Raw genomic sequence first — 18,623 nt, forward strand, 5'->3', positions numbered from 1 at the left:
TGTTAATGAACCTTGGAGAAATACAGCAAGGAAGAATACTTTGCAGATTGAAAAATTCACATACACTGACCATCTTAAGGCAAAAGTCACTCTCAAATCAAGAGGTTGCTCAGGCTTCTGCTGTTACAATGCCAGTATACCTCAGTCCCCTCAGCTCTGTGATGGGCCTGTGACTGCCTTTCCTATATCCCCTCCTCTCTCACCTGGGAAGACTCATTTATTTTCATTCTGCTGCTCATACCTCCCTGCAGGGTCCATAGGCCTTGGGAATTAGGCATGGGACTTGTGACTCAGGCCCAAGCCAGTGATCATAATCACATTCCCTGGTCACAATTACTGGTCTAGACACAGGCATGGACTCCAGTCAGGCCAGTGAAATTGGTGAGTTTCTCGGGGTGCTCCTGGAAAAGCCACTTCTGAAAGATCTCATGGAGCAACACCCACCCACCCTCCTCTCCCAACAAGGAACAGAGAAAAAGGGAGAATTCATCAGTTTCAATCTACATGTAAAACTTATTAGGGAAATGATGAGGGAACTAATAAAAAAAGCTTAATTGCCAATCAAATGTGAAGGCATGCATTTAGATAATAATTGCTTAGGATTAAACATGGCTTTGTAAAGACCTCTGCAAAGGCAATAGCTCATGCAGTAAGAGAATGTGGCTTGGTATAACAAAGTTATTCTTCTTAGGAACAGAAATCCTAGAAATATCAGGAGATTTTAAAAGTAGTAGCTATTCTTTTTGACATTTAGCTGATCAATGTAATTTGAACTGTCATTCAAATAAACCAAAAAAGCCTAGGTAACTTTATGAGAAGTGAACTTAGAATATACCAAAATCATATTTCTAATTATTATTTTTTTGCTTCCGTCAAAACAAAAGCAATGCTATTCTAGTATACTTTTTCCATTGCATTTTCAAAACATGGAACATGATTTGTGGGGGCAATCACTGACTCCCTTGATAAAAGTCATAAATCAAAAGAAAGAGTAATGCTTTTAGAATTATGTGAGTTGATGTAGCATTACCAGGGAAGGCTAGAAACGTAGATAAACTGGAATCTGACATTTAGAGGTCAGTACTAAAGAGGTTAGTGTTTACATGGAAAAGCTATTTGTGCAATTAACTGAAATTAACTACGCTTGTAAAAATTTCATAAACACATCACAGATCTGGATTTTTGACTAATTAAGCTCAATTCAGTTGCAAAAACTAAACCGTATAAGCTTTTATCAGAAAACTCTGCACACCCATTAAAAGAAAAGAGGTAAAGCCATAGTTTTTAGGAACCATCTGGAGAAATAAACAATTTAGGGAAAGCTGCAGAGACAGAAATTATAGTCAATTATCTGAGACATAAAGCCATATTTTGAGGTTATGCTGTCCTTCATTTTCTCAAGAGTGCCCCTTAATTAAATGCAAATAATCAAAAATGGCAATTAATAGATTGCTATAATTTCCTGATTAGATAGTGGAGCCCATTTACAATACTTTAAGGTTGCTATGGACTCTGAAAAACACAGAGTGTGTCTTTATGAATTGCTCCCAATGTATCCTTTACTGGAAAAGTTCTCTACAGTGGTTTATCTCAGAGGCTAGCCGTGAGGTTAGCAACCATCATGCCTTTGCCATTATATACAGAGCATTTTGAACACTCAATCTTCACTGACATACAGGGATATTGGCTTTGAATGGGGCTTCCAAGAGGGGAGGGATTTCAAACCACCTGATGTGAGTATCACCCCATACAAATAAAAAGTAAGGCATTATTTGACCTTTAAAGGTCAAATGGCATCTCAGAAATGACATAGTGCAGAGTGTCATGTGTATTGGCTGTTCCTTCATTGCCTCTTACTTAAGGTGGGTGTTCCTACCATGGAGACTGTCTGAATGGCAACTCCTTTTTCTTGCCCTTATGTAGAGATTGCCTACTGCAAGCCTTTTCTCCAACAAGGCTTTTGAAGTTGCCTTTTCCTCTGCCTGGAATCTCGCCCAGCTCTTCCTATACCTGTCTCAATCTCATGTCTTCAGGATTCTACCGAAATTCATCTCTCCAGAGAGGCAAATGCTGACCCATGTCTAAAGCAAGCCAGGCCCAATTTCATATTGCCGCATCTCTCTGTTGACTTCAGAGGACACATCACAACCAATAATTATTTAGTTTACTTAGTAGTATGCTTTTTTATAGGCTATCTTATCCACTAGACTAGTTAGAGTTTACTATGTTTCGTATATTGCTGATTTTAAATCAGCAATATAAAATACACATAAAATATTTGAATGATTGTAATTCTTATAACAATGATGACTTTCAGCAACACCCAAGGTAAAAATGCTTTTAAGATTCCATTAGTCATTCCTTTACAAGTAGGCTTACAACTCTGTGCTGAATTTTAGCAATTGAATCCTGTTTTCCTCTTTGTAAGGCAATTCTACAAGTGTGCAGTCCCCAACCCCTGGGCCACAGCCTGGTTCCAGTCCATGGCCTGTTAGGAACTGAGCCACATCAGCGCCTGAGCTCCATGCCCCGCCCCCTATAGGTGTAAAAATTGTCTTCCATGAAACCTAGGAACCACACAGCAGGAAGTGAGCAGTGGGAGAGGGAGGGAGTGAAGCTTCATTTGTATTTAAAGCTGCTACAGCGGCTCCCCATCACTTGCATCCCTACCAGAGCTCCACCATCCCCCTACCCTGGTTGCCCCATGGGAAATATTGTCTTCCATGAAACTGGTCCCTGGTGCCAAAAAGGTTGGAGATTGCTGCTCCAAGTGTTGAAGGCGACAATAATAACAACTAGCACTGGGTATCTACCATACTCTACTTTCTGGTTATCTCTTAATGTTCATCGTAACTCTGCAAGCAAGTATTGTTGATCATATTACTAAAGCAATAAAGTGAGGCTCAAAGAAGGTCACCTACTTTGTCAATTTCACCTAAGATCACCGGTAGCAAAGCAGAAGTTTGAACCCAGGTCTGTCTTCTCCAAAGCCTGCTAAATCACATTGCTTCTCTCCTAAAATCACTTTTTTTTTTTTTTTTTTTGCATATTAGGATCTTTCTGAATCATCCTTTGGCACTATGGCTTCAGAGTAACTCTGGACAATGAAAGCCCAATGGAAAATTACTCAAGAACCTGGGAAGTCTGGATTGAGAGGATTTGCTCCAGCGTAGTGCAGTCTGCTGGTTGATGGGAAAAGAGAATTGATAAGGTCCATTAGAAAACACAAAGAGAAAACAATTTCTCAATAAACTGCATGGGAAGCTTAGCCCCAGCTGTGAATAAGTAGTATTCATCCCCTCATGTGTGCATTACCAAGGTTCCAGAAATGAGAGCATTTTAGGGATACTGTGGGCCATCAGGATTCTTCACGTGTCCTGCTGTTGACTTTTTGAACCATTCTAATAATGCCACAAGCATGGAGGTTAAGGGCTCTGAGGAGTAAAGACAGCGTCCTCTCAGACTGCAGAGAATCATGGCAGGAAGTTGGCATACCCGCTCGGAGTTCTGAGTTCAGAATGGCTTCATACCCTGGCTCTGTCACCTACTGCAACCTTAGGGAAGTGACCTGACCTCTCCCCTAAGCCTCAGTTTCCTCATCTGGGAAAAGGGGATAATAAAGGATGCATCTCCGAGGGTTGTTACAGGGATTAGGTAAGATGTCCCACATTAAGTGCTCAGGATCATACCTGGCACAGAATAAGCTCTCAATACCTGTTATCCTATTTGTGACAATAATTGATCTGTAAATTCTGAGGTCAATATTAATGTACGTGTGAGTGGCCAAATACTATTTTGTGCCAATAAAGAAGGCAAAAGACTTGCTATAAACAAGCTCCCTTTTCCCAATGCATAAAACATTTGTATGACATGCAGGGAATCTTATCTGTTCTTACAGGTGAGGTTCCCAATTCAAACACAATGTAGCCAAGGGTCCTTAAGAAAGCAACTGTCATGACTTGCCCTTACTTCTTTTCTATTTATGATTCTGCCTTTCTTTTTACTTTTAAGTTTATTTTTAGTTTTTCTTGAAACTCACAAATATTACGTAAGCATATTCTCCTCACCAAATGCTCAACAGCATAAGGTAGCAAAGGAAAGCTGCTTTCCACTCACCTCTCCCACCTGCCTGCCCTCCCACAATCACCACTATTCAATTCCTCCCCCAGAGGACACTGTTCTCAGATTTCCTAGGGATCCACATCCAACATTACTATTTCCTCTTTTCCCCTTGACTCTTTTTGTTCAGTTCTCAATTTTGGCATTTGTATGATCATCTGGTCTTCAAAGCCCCTCTTTTCTTATGCTAATCCACCCCTTCATACATTCTTACACCATCCACTTATCACAGCTGCTTTTGTACAGTGCTTTGTTTGATAATGTGATTAATTCCTGTCTCTCCCCCACTAGACAGAATGCTCCATGAGCGGGGAACTGCATTAGCTTTTGTTCCCTCTTGTACCTCCAGCACTTAGTTTGGTGCTTGGCCTACAGGAGGAGCTCAAGAAGCCTTTGTTGAGGAAATGACTGTTATTTATTCATTAGGCTGTCAGCAGACTGTAACTATAGTAATAATACATTTGAAGAGGTGAGGATTTCAAATAGGAACCATTCACTTAATTGAGATTAGAAAATTATTATTATTATTATTAAGTCAGAAACACAAGGCTCTCCACTAGATAAAGAACAAGACACAAATTATCCCTGCTCTCATGAAACCCTCCCTGCCAAGAATTGCAATGGAAGTTTCAATTGAGAATATCTGAAATTGCTTAAGTGAACTATAAAGCATTTATTTCTTAAATATTAATAGCAATCAATGGTGTATAGCACAAAGCTGCTTTGACCCAGTGAGTGATCAAGGGACCCAAATAATAATTTTTCTCTTTCTTTGGGTTTTAGGGACTGTGCTCCCTATTTTATAATTAAGAGATTATCAGAAAGAGAGAGAGAGAGAGAGAGAGAGACACAACATCCTTACTTAACATGGCAGATTACAGCCTTGTATATTAATGGTCAAAATTTCCTGACATTGATCAGCTCAAATTTGATGGTTAGCTAAGAGATAAGAACAGGCTGAGTTCTTATAGACACTGGTTCAGTAAGTGGTCCGAGTCTGCGAAAAGCAAATATTGCCTAGTTCTGCTATCCACTGCTCACTTTTATTTATTTCAAAGTTGAGAGGTTGACCTTAGTACTTATTAGGCATGAAACCTAAGAGGTTCTCTCCTTAATAAAGCTGGTTTGTAATTAAAAGCTGGTAAAAATGCATTTAGTTAGGTTTCTCTAATAAATAGAAAGGCTATCCTCCTACTGAGGATTTTTTTCCCCTATTAATGTTTTATTTCCAAAGCAACAAGTAGTTATTTATATGTGACTTAATGAAGGCCAAAACATAACTCAAAAGCAACCAAACCATGATTCTTACAACACCAGTTATGTGCTATCACCCCTTACCATTATTCATGAAGATAAAAGTGCTAGAGGAGCCAATGGCTGAACCAGTGACCACCTACAAACTACACACTAACCACCACTGGTACTGAGTATTATATGAGTAAATTCATTACTCTTTATGAGACATACACTTTAAATTTTGACAGTGAATGTTTTCAGACAAAGTTAAAAAGCATGAACTTTGAAGTTAGACATACCTGGGGCTATATACTGACCCTGCTACTTACTAGCTGTGGGAGCTGGACAGGTTAATTAAACTCTGTGCTTTGGTCTCCGTATATATAAAGAGGCAATAATAGGACCCTTCACAGGCTCCTTGTGAGGAATAAGAGATAACACAGGCAGGGACTTAACATTGTGCCCAGAGAGCGTTCAATGCAAGGTGTGGTGTCTGCACACTTAATAGCAGTCAGTGGTGCTGGTATTATTGTGCCACATGGATGGCCATGACAATTTCTCTGTATTTATTTTCTGTGGCTACCATAACAAATTACCACAAAACTGGTGGCTTAAAACAACGTAATTTTATTTCCTTACAGTTCTGGAAGCCAGAATTCTGAAATCAAGTTGTCACAAGGGCTGCATGCTCTCTGGAGGCTCTGGGGAGAATGTGTTCCTTGCCTCTTCCACCTTCCTGTGACTGTTGGCATTGCTTCATTTGTGGCCGCATCACTCCAACCTCTGCCTCTATGATCATATTGCCTCTTCCTCTTCTGTCTGTGCCAAATCTTCCTCTGCCTCACTGCTGTAAGGTCACTTGTCATTAAATTTAGAGCCCACCTGGATAACGATGCATGATAAATGTCCTCATCTCAAAATCCTTAATTTAGCTAAGACTCTTTTTTCCAAATGAAGTAACATACATAGGTTCCAAGGATGAATGAGGCCATGGAAATATCATTTTGGGGGCCGCCATTCAACCCACTACCATTTCCCATCTCACATACTCTTCTAGAACCTTGTAATGCCCCCATGAAGAATTACAGCCTACCTACCCTCCCCTTGCTTGAATCAGGCAGTACTTTCTGTCTGCCTTCAACACAGCAGAGTGGAAGCAACGCTACCTGACTACTGAGTCTAGGTCACAGCGATGCTGTGCTCTTTCACTTTCTTTAAATGGAACACACTCTGGAGCTCAGTTACCATGCTGAGAACAGGCCCAAACTAGCCCTCCGGGAAGGGCCACGTGTAAGTGTTCTGGCCAGCTGAGGTCCCGGCTGACAACCCACATCAACTGCCCACACATGTAAGTAAATACACCTTGAAATCATTCCAGCCACAGCTGTTGAGTCACCCAGCTCAAGTGCTAGACATCAGGGAACAGAGACAAGCGATCTCCACTGAGTGCTGCCCAAATTGGAGACTTGTGAACAAAATAAATTATTGCTGTTGTATTAAACACCAGTAAGTTTTGGGGTAGTTTGTTGGGTAGCAATAGATAACCAGGCCAATTATTTATTAATTAAGATTAAAAGTCTAAAAAGGCATATGAGATATATTTCCCTGGAACTTAGTATTCATATCTTGGATCTTTGCCTAACTAGATATAGAGTGAGCAAGCAAACTCTCTCTCTCTCTCTCTCTCTCTCTCACACACACACACACACACACACACACTTCTAGAGGAAAAAAGGCTCCCATCTCTCTCATTCTGGGGCAAGGAGTACAAGAGGACCCAGTAATTAGACGAAGAAACTACTTGAGCTTGGAGGACCTTACATATCATCTAATCAGAACTGTATATTTTACATATTGGGAGAACACAACTCAGAAACAGTCCCTGAACCTCCCTCTTCAATAAGCTCTTCATGAACAGAAGCAAGAGGCCCATCTTCCTCCTTTCAGGCAAAATGAAAAATCTATCATAGTCTCACTATCTTCCTAATTAAGAATACTGAAAGGAAGAGGAGACGGAGAATTAGTGTGTAGAAAAGGTACAAAGCTGATAAAAATGTAGTAGTTATTCTGACGATCTGTTAATCAGATTATGAGAAATTTTCTTCTCTTTCGGTTAAATTTTTGTTTTCCTACCTTTATCTCATGGTTCCTGGTCTTAGAAAGTATCCAGGGCACAGAAAGGAATGGCAAAAAATTGTTGTATGGTGAGGAATGAAGAATTTCTTTGTTCAAGGGTCTTAGCATACCCTCGAAAACATATCTAAGATATAGAATGATAGTAGGTTATTAAATATAGAATGTCCAATTTCCTTAAGTACTAAATTTGACAGTGATATCTCTGACATTTCACTTTAAGACTTTTTTTTTTTTTCTGCGAAAGTGCACCCTCCTTTCAAATGCACATTTTGGCTTGTGATTATCTTTCAATTTTTTTTTAAAGCAATTGTTGTGAAACCATGAGTAAGTCAGATATTCATGTTATTTTGGAATATGAGTTCCATTGTAGAACCAATGCAACACAGACAGCTCGAAATATCAACAAAATGTTTGGTAAGGATGTGGCTAATGAACGCACAGTACATGGGGGGTTTGAGACGTTCCATTCTGGTGATTTTAATCTTGAAAATGAGCCACGTGGGTGACCTGAGAGCTGTAGTGGAAGCAAATCCATCTCAACCTAGGCGTGAATTAGCAGCAAGGTTTGATGTTACTAACCCAACAATATTGTTCCATTTGAAACAAATGGACAAGGTAAAGAAGCTGGATAGATGGGTACTCACATGAATTAAATGAGCATAAGAAGAGAAATTGTCTTGAAACTTGCCTTTCTTTGCTGGCACAACATAAAGGTGAAACATTCTATACTATAGTGTTATGTGTGTTGAAAAATGGATTCTTTTTGACAATCACAAGCATTCAGCACAAATGGATGGATAAAGATGAAGTACTGAAACACAGTCCAAAACCGAACATTCCTCAAAAAAAGCTAATGGTGTCTGTTTGGTCCAGCGCTGGTATTATCCACTATAGCTTCATGAAACCTGGTCAATCAACTACAGTGGATGTCTACTGCAACCATTTGGACGAAATGATGAGGATGCTTGTGATTAAGCAGCTGAGATTGGTCAACAGAGACAGGCCAATTCTCTTGCAAGACTACATGCCGCAAAAAACAATGCTGCTCAAACTACAGAAGCTGGCCTTGGAAACTCCCTGTCATCCACTGTATTCACCAGACCTTGGCACCGACTGATCACTTTTTCCAGGCTTGGGACCACTTCTTGCAAGGAAAAATACTGAATTCTCAACAAGCTGCGATAAACACCTTTCACGATTTCATCACCACTCACCCTCCAGGCTTCTTCGCTGCTGGCACAAGCAAGCTACTGTTAAGATGGCAAAACTGGGCAGACAGTTTAGGCACAGACTCTGATTAATTATGCTTTTTGTTTGTGATATAATAAGCTAAACTTCTGATTCGAAATCAGACATTTCATATTTAATGACCTAATAGATTCTAGACCAGTTCTGAAACAAAGAACTTCCTGTGATAATGGAAATGGTCCATATCCGCTTTGTCCAAGATGGCAGCTACTAGTCACACGTAACTGTTGGACATTTGTGATGTGTCTAGTGTGAATGAGGAAACGAATTTTTGATGTTACTTAATTTTAATTCCTTAGTGGACAATGTTACTCTGCAAAGAGTATTTACAAAGCTCCCCTGAGCCTAAGAAATCCTAACTAATGAGTGTCAGGCAAACCACCTGACAGGAAACTTCCTGACATTCATTGGTTCTTTTCACAATTTGAATCACCTAACCCCCTTGCCTACTGTGGCAGGACCAACCTTCAAGTTCTCTGTGGTAACATGTCCCTTGGGATTTGCGACTTCCCTCCTATGACTGCTTAATGTCTCAGTAAGAGTGAACAGATCTTTGAGATGGGGTCTGTTGAGATGTGATCACAACTTCTGATTTCCGAGAGTTATTCAGAGTTTCACAACAACATGACCAACAAGACCCAAAAATTATATTTGTGAGCAGCTATGTGTGATATGTGAAGACAAAAATATTTCCAAGGAGATTTTCTAACATTCATTTTCTCAATTCTAGGACCATAAAAAATAATTGTGGGTATATGAAAACTCTCGTAAGTGGCAAAGGCCATGACTATTATCCAAATGATAGGATAAAATTACACAGTAATTCGTTTATAATTGGAATTCAAACTTCTCGGTTTGACCTCACAAGAGTCTCTATAATTTGTATTCTGTTCAACTTTTCCCGGGTCAAGCTCCCCTCTCTCCCTCCTTTCCCAGCCTCTCCTTCTTCTTCAGTTCTCAGTGGTAGTTCTAGTTCTCAGTACTAGAACCATTATGTCTGAGTCCCAATCATGTTTAACTCACCCGCTTCCAGGCTATAATCATGCTACTTTCTCTGCTTTAACCACAACTCAGAAGGCATTATCCATCCTTTAAGACCCAAGAATCTTCCAGTGCCTTCTAACTTAAGCTAATTTCTTCTTTCCTACTTCCTTAAAATATATGTCATTTTTGGAAGGCATTAATACTGTGCATGTGTTTTTTTTTTTCCCCTAGTAAACTGAGTTATCAGAATACAGAATTGTTTCTTATAATATTTAGTTTCTATCCAAAGCATAGTATACTGCACAGTGCGCTTAAGAAATACTGATTGAAGAAAATCTACCCAATAAATTGTATAACCTTATAGCAGTCTTGATTCATGTCATTTTGTAGCAATTGCAATACCTAAATCATCCTTCATGATTTACATTCCTGCAAAGGTGTAAAATACGGGATACTTCAAACCAAAGAGGACATTAGAGGGCCATACCCTAGGACCCACCATGGAATAAAATGAATTTTTGTTTTTTGTATTTCTGCATTACAATTTTCACACTGCTTCAGAAAATAACATTTTGGCAATTTTCAGACAGGTAGATTGAGCTAATGGATTAAAAGTGATCACAAGAGTCAAAAGCACTGAGAGACAGAAGCATGATGTTCTCAGTATGGAAAGCCCTTCCAAGTCCCCAAGCGCAGCTGGCACCCACACTGAAGTGGACGCTACTCAAACACACCATATAGTCATTAACAGTGTTAAATGAAAAGTATAACGCCAATAATACCATTTTCTCTCATTTGCTGAGCAAATCTGTATATTAACTAGGATGAAGTCTCCTGCTTCTAATCTATTTCACACACCACTATTACCCTTCTCTTCTCATATAATTAAAATGTAGCAGGTAGCTGATACACAGGAGGGAGTTTCTGTATTAAAAATACCTTTCATAATCAAATTCAAACACTCATCTCATTTATGATCTGTCTACCTTAATAAATCAACTAATACTTCATTTTAAAAGCCATATAAAGCTCTATTAACCCATCTTTATACATTTTAATTTAGAGTGACTGCCTAGTCATAATTTTCCCTTATTCATTTACTCAGTAAACATATTCTAAGTATCTAGTATGTACTAAGCAAGGTGCTTAAAGCTGGAGATACAAAGATGAAGAGTTGAAGGTTACTGTCTTCCAGCTTAGTAGGGGAGTTTAAAGTTACTGTCTTCACAGCCTAGTGGGGGAAACAGGAAAATAAATAAATGCAAGCACAACATAGTACAAAGGATGGAGTCATCGGCTCAATCTGGGAGGACATCAAACAATAAATGGAAGAAAAAATCTTCAAAAGGGCAATGTTGATAGAAGATCAAATGTAGATATGATTTGCAAGTGAATTCTGACTTCTTTTACAGGAAGAGTATCCTGACCAGCTGTACAGGTAGCAGGACTGTGGAAAACGTGAGTCTGCCCTCCCAGGCCACAGCTGATAGGGCATCTGACTCCCTCTACGAGCATGCAAGCAACTACAACATGAGGTGCAAAATCTACTGGGCCAATATAAGTCCCTTTCTGGGATTTCGCCTGGGTAGTAACAAGAGACCGGACCAGGTGGAGATAGGAACTGTCAGGGAAAGGTCATTACATAGGGAAGGTCAAGGGCAGATACAAGCTTAAGTAGTAAGAACACAGAAAATGTGAATAAACAGAGGATTCATCAGTAGCACAGGAAGAGTCTGAGAAGAGAGGTGAGTCTTCTAAGGCGAGACTGATGCTATTTGGTCCAAGAAAGCCAGAGGGAGGACATCCCAGAGAGGTCTTGGTTCCTAACAGTGCTCTAGGTCCCACTGCTGTGAGGCTTACCCAAGCTGTCATCGATACCTTGGATTCCCAAGAGATCCCTCTCCCCTTCCTGCTGCACGTGTATCCTCACTCCCCTCTACTGAGTTCGTTTGAAGGAGGTCACGGTTCCTTGAGCCTTCCCCCAACAGATGATGTTGTCAGGGTCCTGAGTTATGGAACACACCGCCATTCTCTCTGGCTTTTACTGTTTTACACTGTGTCCAATTTACAAGTATTAGAATGCCTTCCTCTGACCCTCAGTGGATCTTTATCTTACTTTAGGGTAAATAAATCATGTTTTCGACATTGCACTAAACAAATTCAATTTGTCTTCATGAAAAATAGCACTGGGAAAATGGGCAGCACAGGGTCCTGAGGAAGAGCAGTGACTTTGGAGCCAGACTCCCTGCAGCCCATCCCAGCTGCACGGCTCACTGACTGGGTGGCACTGGGCGAGTTACTGCACTTCTCAGAGCCTCTGTGTCCTCATCCGTCAAGTGGGGATAACAACAGTGCCTACCTCATAGGGCTTCTATGATTACCATATATGAGAATTGTAAAGTAAGTTCTGCATAAGTTTTTATTAAACAAGTGGATATTCCTTTTTCACATGATCACAAGTGACAGTGGTTTGGATTTTTGTCATTTTAATGAATAAGATAAACAGAAGTCAGGGGCTCTACATAACATAGTTATAGGTAGGTATAATTCACTGGGGACCTATCATGTGGCCAGCACTGACCAGATGCTTGGCACCTATTATCTCATGTACATTGCCTGCAAAAGGCAACTTATAATGAACAAGCATATACCGAAAGCTTACTGGATAGCAGGCACTAGCAGGGCTACAAAAATGCACACAGCTTAGTCCCTGCTCCTGAGAGGTTCCCAGGGTGGCTGGGGTGCTCAAGCTGGGTCAGAAAACTTTGCTATTCACTTCAGTTCCATCATCAACAAAATGAGGAGATCCGATGGGGTGACTGCTAAGGTTCCTACCTCATCTAATTTTACAGGTTCCGGGGTGAGAGATCATGCCACCTATTGATGATGGCTAAGACTTTTCGGTTTTGCCACTTAATAACCACTTGTGCTAAATGATTGTGTAGATGATCAATGCTGCGGTATTTTGAAAGGTCCTGGAGGCCAGGTTATTTGGAATAGGATGCTAGAATACACTGGCAGAAGCAATAGCCCTCTGCAGACTGAGATTTCACAAGGCCAAGGCAAAGACCAAAAAGGCAAAAATCATAGCGTCCCAACAGGAAGATGACATCTAGTTCAACTCATTCAGTTACATACTGGGTTCCAGAGGAGAAAGGTAATACAGTTCATGGTCACTTTAGGCACCCAGTCTCTGACACTTGTGCTAGGACTTTTTGCACTGTCCCACAATATGTCAAACTAACTATCTACTAGACCAGGCTCCAGATTCAGACAGCTTGGGTCAAATCTCTACTCTGCTGCTTATAGCTGTGTGATCTCAAATCAAGTTAGTGAGCCTCTCTCTCCCTTGGAAAGTTGGTATCATAATAGTATCTACCTGGATAAGAATTAAGTGAGATAATATTTGCACATTGCAACATCATAGTGCCTGGCATAGAAAGATCAATAAATGGTGACAGCAAACACTTCTAGAAAGCTCTTACTATGTGCCAAGCTGTTCTAAACATGTTAAATTCATCACCTCTTCTAATCTTCACAACAATCCTATGAGGTAGGTATTGCTATTACTCCTAGGAAGCAACAGCACAGAGAGGGTGAGAAAGGTCACAGTAAGAAGCAAAACCCAGAATCATACTTAAAACATTGGTCTCCTGAGTCTGAGCTCTCAACTGCTACACCGTCACAGAGGGTCTCTCATGACTTTCTGTTGCGAACACCGAGTCTTCCTACATGTCAGACGCTGCTAAAAATGTCTAAAATGAATTAACTCACTGAGTCTTCACACCAACCTATGAATACATGTTAAGTTTATATTAAATGCTTATTACACTAACACAACAAGAGGACAAAACAAAACAGTGCAAGGCGAGTGTCCTCAACTACAATGCAAAGAGAAGTGACATGAAGACTAAACATTCAGAACCAACAGGAAATACTCTAAGCAGAAAATGCCACTGGATACCCCAGATGAGAGGGAACTTGGGACTGATGACACAGGGTGGGCAACAAAGATAATAAGCCATTTTACCAGCCTCAGAACTTGGTTGAAGAACCGGACCATTACAGCAATTAGGGGGAGGAGGCAGAATGTAGTGGAAAAGTTTCACTATGAAGTCAAACACCAGCTTTTCAAACTCATTAGCTGCGCGTCTTTCAGTAAGCCACTCAACTGCTGAGCCTTGGGTTTTCATTTAGTACAATGGAGAGAATAATACCTAATTTGCAGAGTTGCTTTGAAAATTAAATGAGAAAGTTTTTAAGGGCCATGCACAGGGACTAGCAGAGAACAATTTTTCTTCTGGTTTACCTCTGAGACAAAGAAAACTTGGCTGGATGTTTGTCCAGATTGCTAGTTTGAAAGGGCCCTTCCAGCATATGGCCTTGGGGATGGCACAGAATGCAAGTCTGACAACAAAGTAAAATTCCAGATATTCAATCTTGGGATAAATCACCAAGTCTTCAGAAACACTTTCAGATGACATCATTCTCCTGGATCGTACTAATCAAGGGTTTTGACTATAGTGTGAGCTTTTCCAAATCCCAAATTACTGAACAATCCAAGCATAAAAAATAGCCACTCTTTCCTCTTGACAATATTTTTTTAAATCTCTGCATAAAATGCTTAACTGCTATCCCACTGATTTTTTTTTACTCTTTCTCCAACATAACATTGCTTAGTACCTCATTCTGTTCTTAAGATCTTCACTGTCAGTAAATTATTATTTGTGCAATAGAATTATAATTCTAAAAGAATATGTTTTATGCTGTGATTGATGGAAAATGTGCTTTTAACTTTCAGGGCAAGACCAATTTTCTAACACTTCAGTTCTATTTGCTGAAATGCATTACTGCTATAAAGCATCAATTATGGCTAATAACGGCATTATTCGTACCTCAGTAAGTACTTGGTTTGGTAAAGCTTTAAGGACTCTCAACTTTGGCAATCAATTTAGTTAACTACAGGAAAGAACTGATTTCATATAGATTATTACCTTAATGTCATATAAGTGGTGCTCAATATACATTTACATATACCTCTATTAAGCTTGCCAGATCAAACACACTCTGTGAGCTGTATTTGTATAATATCACAGTTATCACAGTTTTCAAAGTTTGAGCTCATGTTTTCCACCACCTTACCTCTAACATCTTTCAGGCTTTATAAATTAAATTCATGCCAGACTCACTAGAAAAAAAAAAATCACAAAAATAGGGAATTAGCCTCAAACAGGGGATTAGGGGGATACATTAGTCCCAGCTAAGTGCCAGTGGAAGAGTAATAAATTCTATGTTGCATTTTGGGCTCTACCACTTAACCATCTAATCACTCAAAACCTGGGAATCTTCCAAAACATCTTCTGATCCCTCAACTCTGCATCTAACTCGTAGTCAAGGAGTGTCAATTCCATCTTTTAAATGTCTTCTGAATCCTTCCTTTGCCGCTACTATCCTAGGTTCAGTCTGCTCCTGCTTAATATTGCAATGCAGAAGCTTCTCTACTTAAGAACATTACAGAAAATGCACATCAACAGAGGACAATTGTGGTCACTTGGACTTATGACCACATGGACCCTGGGCACCCTCAGAGCCCTCAGCTCTAAGAAACTTTTCCCATTCTATTGTATCTTCACTTGCGCAAGTTCTCTAGAGTGCAAACTTGACCGTATCTCTCTTCCCTGCTTAAATACTTCTCTGCATTCTGCAGGCCCATAAAGAACGTCCAGGTTTAAAACGAGTTTATGGAGTCTGATTTTGAAACAGAAGTTAATGTGCTCCAATACTGCAGAATATATTACCTCGGACCCCCATAACCCGATGGAAACTGACCCGTATAATCTCCCAAAGTTACTATCGCAATACAGAAGCTTTTCTGCATTTTTCAAAGGAACTGAACTCTTTCTCTCCCCTCAAGATAGAAATCTGTTACATCAAGGTAATTTTGATTAGATTGTTTCTTAGCTTTAACCACAAGCATTAAAAAGTGAGCCATCCTCAAGCCTGAAGCAGTGTCTGTAACCTTGGTTTATTGAGTTCTAATTAAGTCAAGCACCGAAACAAGCCCTCCCATGAGGGATGGACACAGGCACACATAGAAAAGATGCAGCCCTTGCTCTTCTCGCAATTCAGTCTCTCTGGGAAACACATGTCAAAATTATCACTTGGAATAAGTATAATTAGAGATGCACATAAATGGAGATACAGAAACGTCATGGAGGCGCTTGACCAGGCAAGGAAGACAGAGAAAAGCAGTCCAAGCAGAAGAACCTGCCCATGCTTCGCCTTTCTCCAACCAGAGCTAAACAAACCCATGTGGTTTTACTTACAATGGTGAAGTTCATGACTTTGAGAATCCAGATGGTCATGGCCAAGTTCACCAGTATTAAAATCATGAGGAGGAGGACGAAGAAATACAGGCATCTTTTCCGCCAGCCGTAAATCCCCACTTTGTATACTTGTGGCCCCTCGGAGCCAGGCATGGTGCTCCGGTGGTGTGTGTACTGCTCCTGAGGCATCTGAAATAAATGAGGCAAGGGAAAAGCACTCACATTAAACTGCTGAGGAAAAAAAAAAAAAAAAAAGAAAGAAAAAAAAAATCAACTGATAAAGAGATATGGCTGGCTGCTGTCTGTACATTTACACCCTCCTGACAACTCTAAAAATCTGCTTCCCCTGGACAAAAGCAGCTCCTCTGGATGCTTGCTGTAGTTCTCTCGTTTTACGCAGCCCTCTCTCTTGATGAGCATTGAGACATCCTCATCCATGCGTATCCTGGGAAGAAAGGGACTCCTAGGAAGTTATTTTCCAAATGGCTCTTAAAATTCCAACATCCTGTGAGGGAGACACTCAAAGACCTACCAAAGGGCTAAAGGTAAAATTTAGAATGACTCAAGAAAATAAAGGAACCCAGCAGTTCATCTTGACAGCATAAAAATACTACTCAGGCCATTTATTTGGGGGCTGGGAGAGGGTATACAAAATCTCAAATGCAATCATTCTGTATTGCCGGGTAGTCAGTGGCAAAAGTATTTTAGACTTAAAAAGCGTCGTGGTAGACACAGAGCTCAAGCCTCAACTTGATTCAGAAATCTTCAACAAGCGAAAGTCTAGTAAATATCTCACTAACCTCTGAGTTAGTCCTTGTGAGTTAAGCAATTCTAATTGTTATCAATCAACTTATTTAAGAAACATAAAGGAGGGTCAAAAGCAAGCAAGATGTAAATGCGCTCTCCAGGAGCTTGCAGGCTAACGGGAGGATGAATTAGTTAAACACAGATTATGGTAGAGTGAGATAAGTTGGAAAAGTACTTGTCAGCCTTAAGTCATACGTTGATCCCCTTTAAAATAAGGAAGCTTTCCCAAATCCCTGCTGTTGACACAAATTATCTTTATACTAGCATCACTGATTAGGTACCAACACAAAGCTAGATGAACTCATCACTTTCATAAAACTCTAAAACCAAAGCAAATTTTAAAATTAAATACAAATAAAAGTACAAAATTCATATCATTCAAAATGGAGAATAATCAAGCACTATGAAGGAGGATGATCTGCTAAAACTGAATTGCATGCATGTGGTACCCAGGACTTTGGCACAGGGTCTTCAGATAATGGCATAGCCATTATTTTGGCATTTTTTACTTTGGCCCTCATGTAGGCAAACTGCGTTCCATGAAAATGAAGCCTGCTCTATTTATTTTCTTCTTAGCCAATAGCAACTAGATTAGTAATACGTGGTGCCAGTGTGACCATAATGACAAACCAAAATTTGGGCCTTCAAATCACATCCTTGGTTATTAGGTCACCTTCCAGATGGTTCAGAATATGATTATTTTATGGTTTTTAGATAATCATCAAAATGCACACGTAAAACCTAAAAATCCCTCAGAGAACTCATGGCCGTTAGGCATCAGTGGAATTCCATTTGGAAAATTGAGTGGCTTCATCCTTATGGTCAACTAAAATGCTCCACGAAGGCCTACATGGCATCTGTCTCGTTCTAAACACTATCCGAGCACCGACATCAGTACCGAATATGAGTATATGTTGGAATATGTGTGTGGAATGAATGAATGAGAAAAAATGCGTAAACAATGACCAAATGAATGATTTCCCATCTGTTACTAGTTCTGCTGCTGTTTGGGGCTATACAAAAGTCCAAGCCAAACACCACGGGGAAGTTCTTGTTTGTATACTTGCAAATTTCCACTTCAGCCTCCCAAAGCATTGGGTTCCAGCCAAGCAGTGAGCTTTACACTGTAAGAGGATCACAACTTTACATCTCAGCTCCCGACAAGTCTTCTGTAGATCAGGGATATGTTTTAAGAAGAGGGGAACAAAACAAAGCCATCAATCACTGGCCTTTTTACATACCGAGATCAAATAAAAATAAAAAGAACATTTGATAAGCCTGAAGAACATCAGGCCTTTATTTTCCATTAAATAAAATTCTGTGAATGAAGAAAATGATCACAGAATCTTAGAATCACATCTGCAAGGTCCCTTAATTTCAATCAACTAATTTTATGAAAGAGCCAAATTAGGATTAGAGAAATTAATCCACTTGTGCAAGGTTCCGGGGTCTGTGGTGGGGCAGGGGAGAGAATAATCCATGCTTCTCAGGGGCGTGATGAACAGTGAGAAACTCTTCCCAAATAAGTGTACAAAAGCTAGTGACATTGTCACTACACCAGTTGCCTTTTCTCTATCATTCACCCCAACCAGTGGCGTCATTATACAATTTAACTATGAAATGGAAATGTGTTCAATGACTATTTCTAAGATGATAGGATAGGGATATGGATATCATATTTATGATTATTTTTTTTTCACATAGATATTGTTATAGGCCTTGACAGAATGCGGTGATTATCCTGACGGGGGTCCTCAGTCCTGGATG

At 40.0% G+C, this 18,623-nt stretch overlaps 1 protein-coding gene across 1 annotated transcript in view; it reads right to left on the reverse strand.

The window, feature by feature from the left end:
- SGCD (sarcoglycan delta) overlaps positions 1–16,238 on the reverse strand; it is a 345,043-nt gene extending 328,805 nt beyond the window's left edge. Inside the window, exon 1 of the mRNA XM_069484321.1 lies at positions 16,050–16,238. Within this exon, the coding sequence (XP_069340422.1) occupies positions 16,050–16,238 (189 nt within the window). The remainder of the gene's footprint in view (positions 1–16,049) is intronic.
- Positions 16,239–18,623: the final 2,385 nt, after the last annotated feature.

Source organism: Eulemur rufifrons, chromosome 10 (assembly GCF_041146395.1).
Source record: "Eulemur rufifrons isolate Redbay chromosome 10, OSU_ERuf_1, whole genome shotgun sequence".
Lineage (NCBI taxonomy): Eukaryota > Metazoa > Chordata > Mammalia > Primates > Lemuridae > Eulemur > Eulemur rufifrons.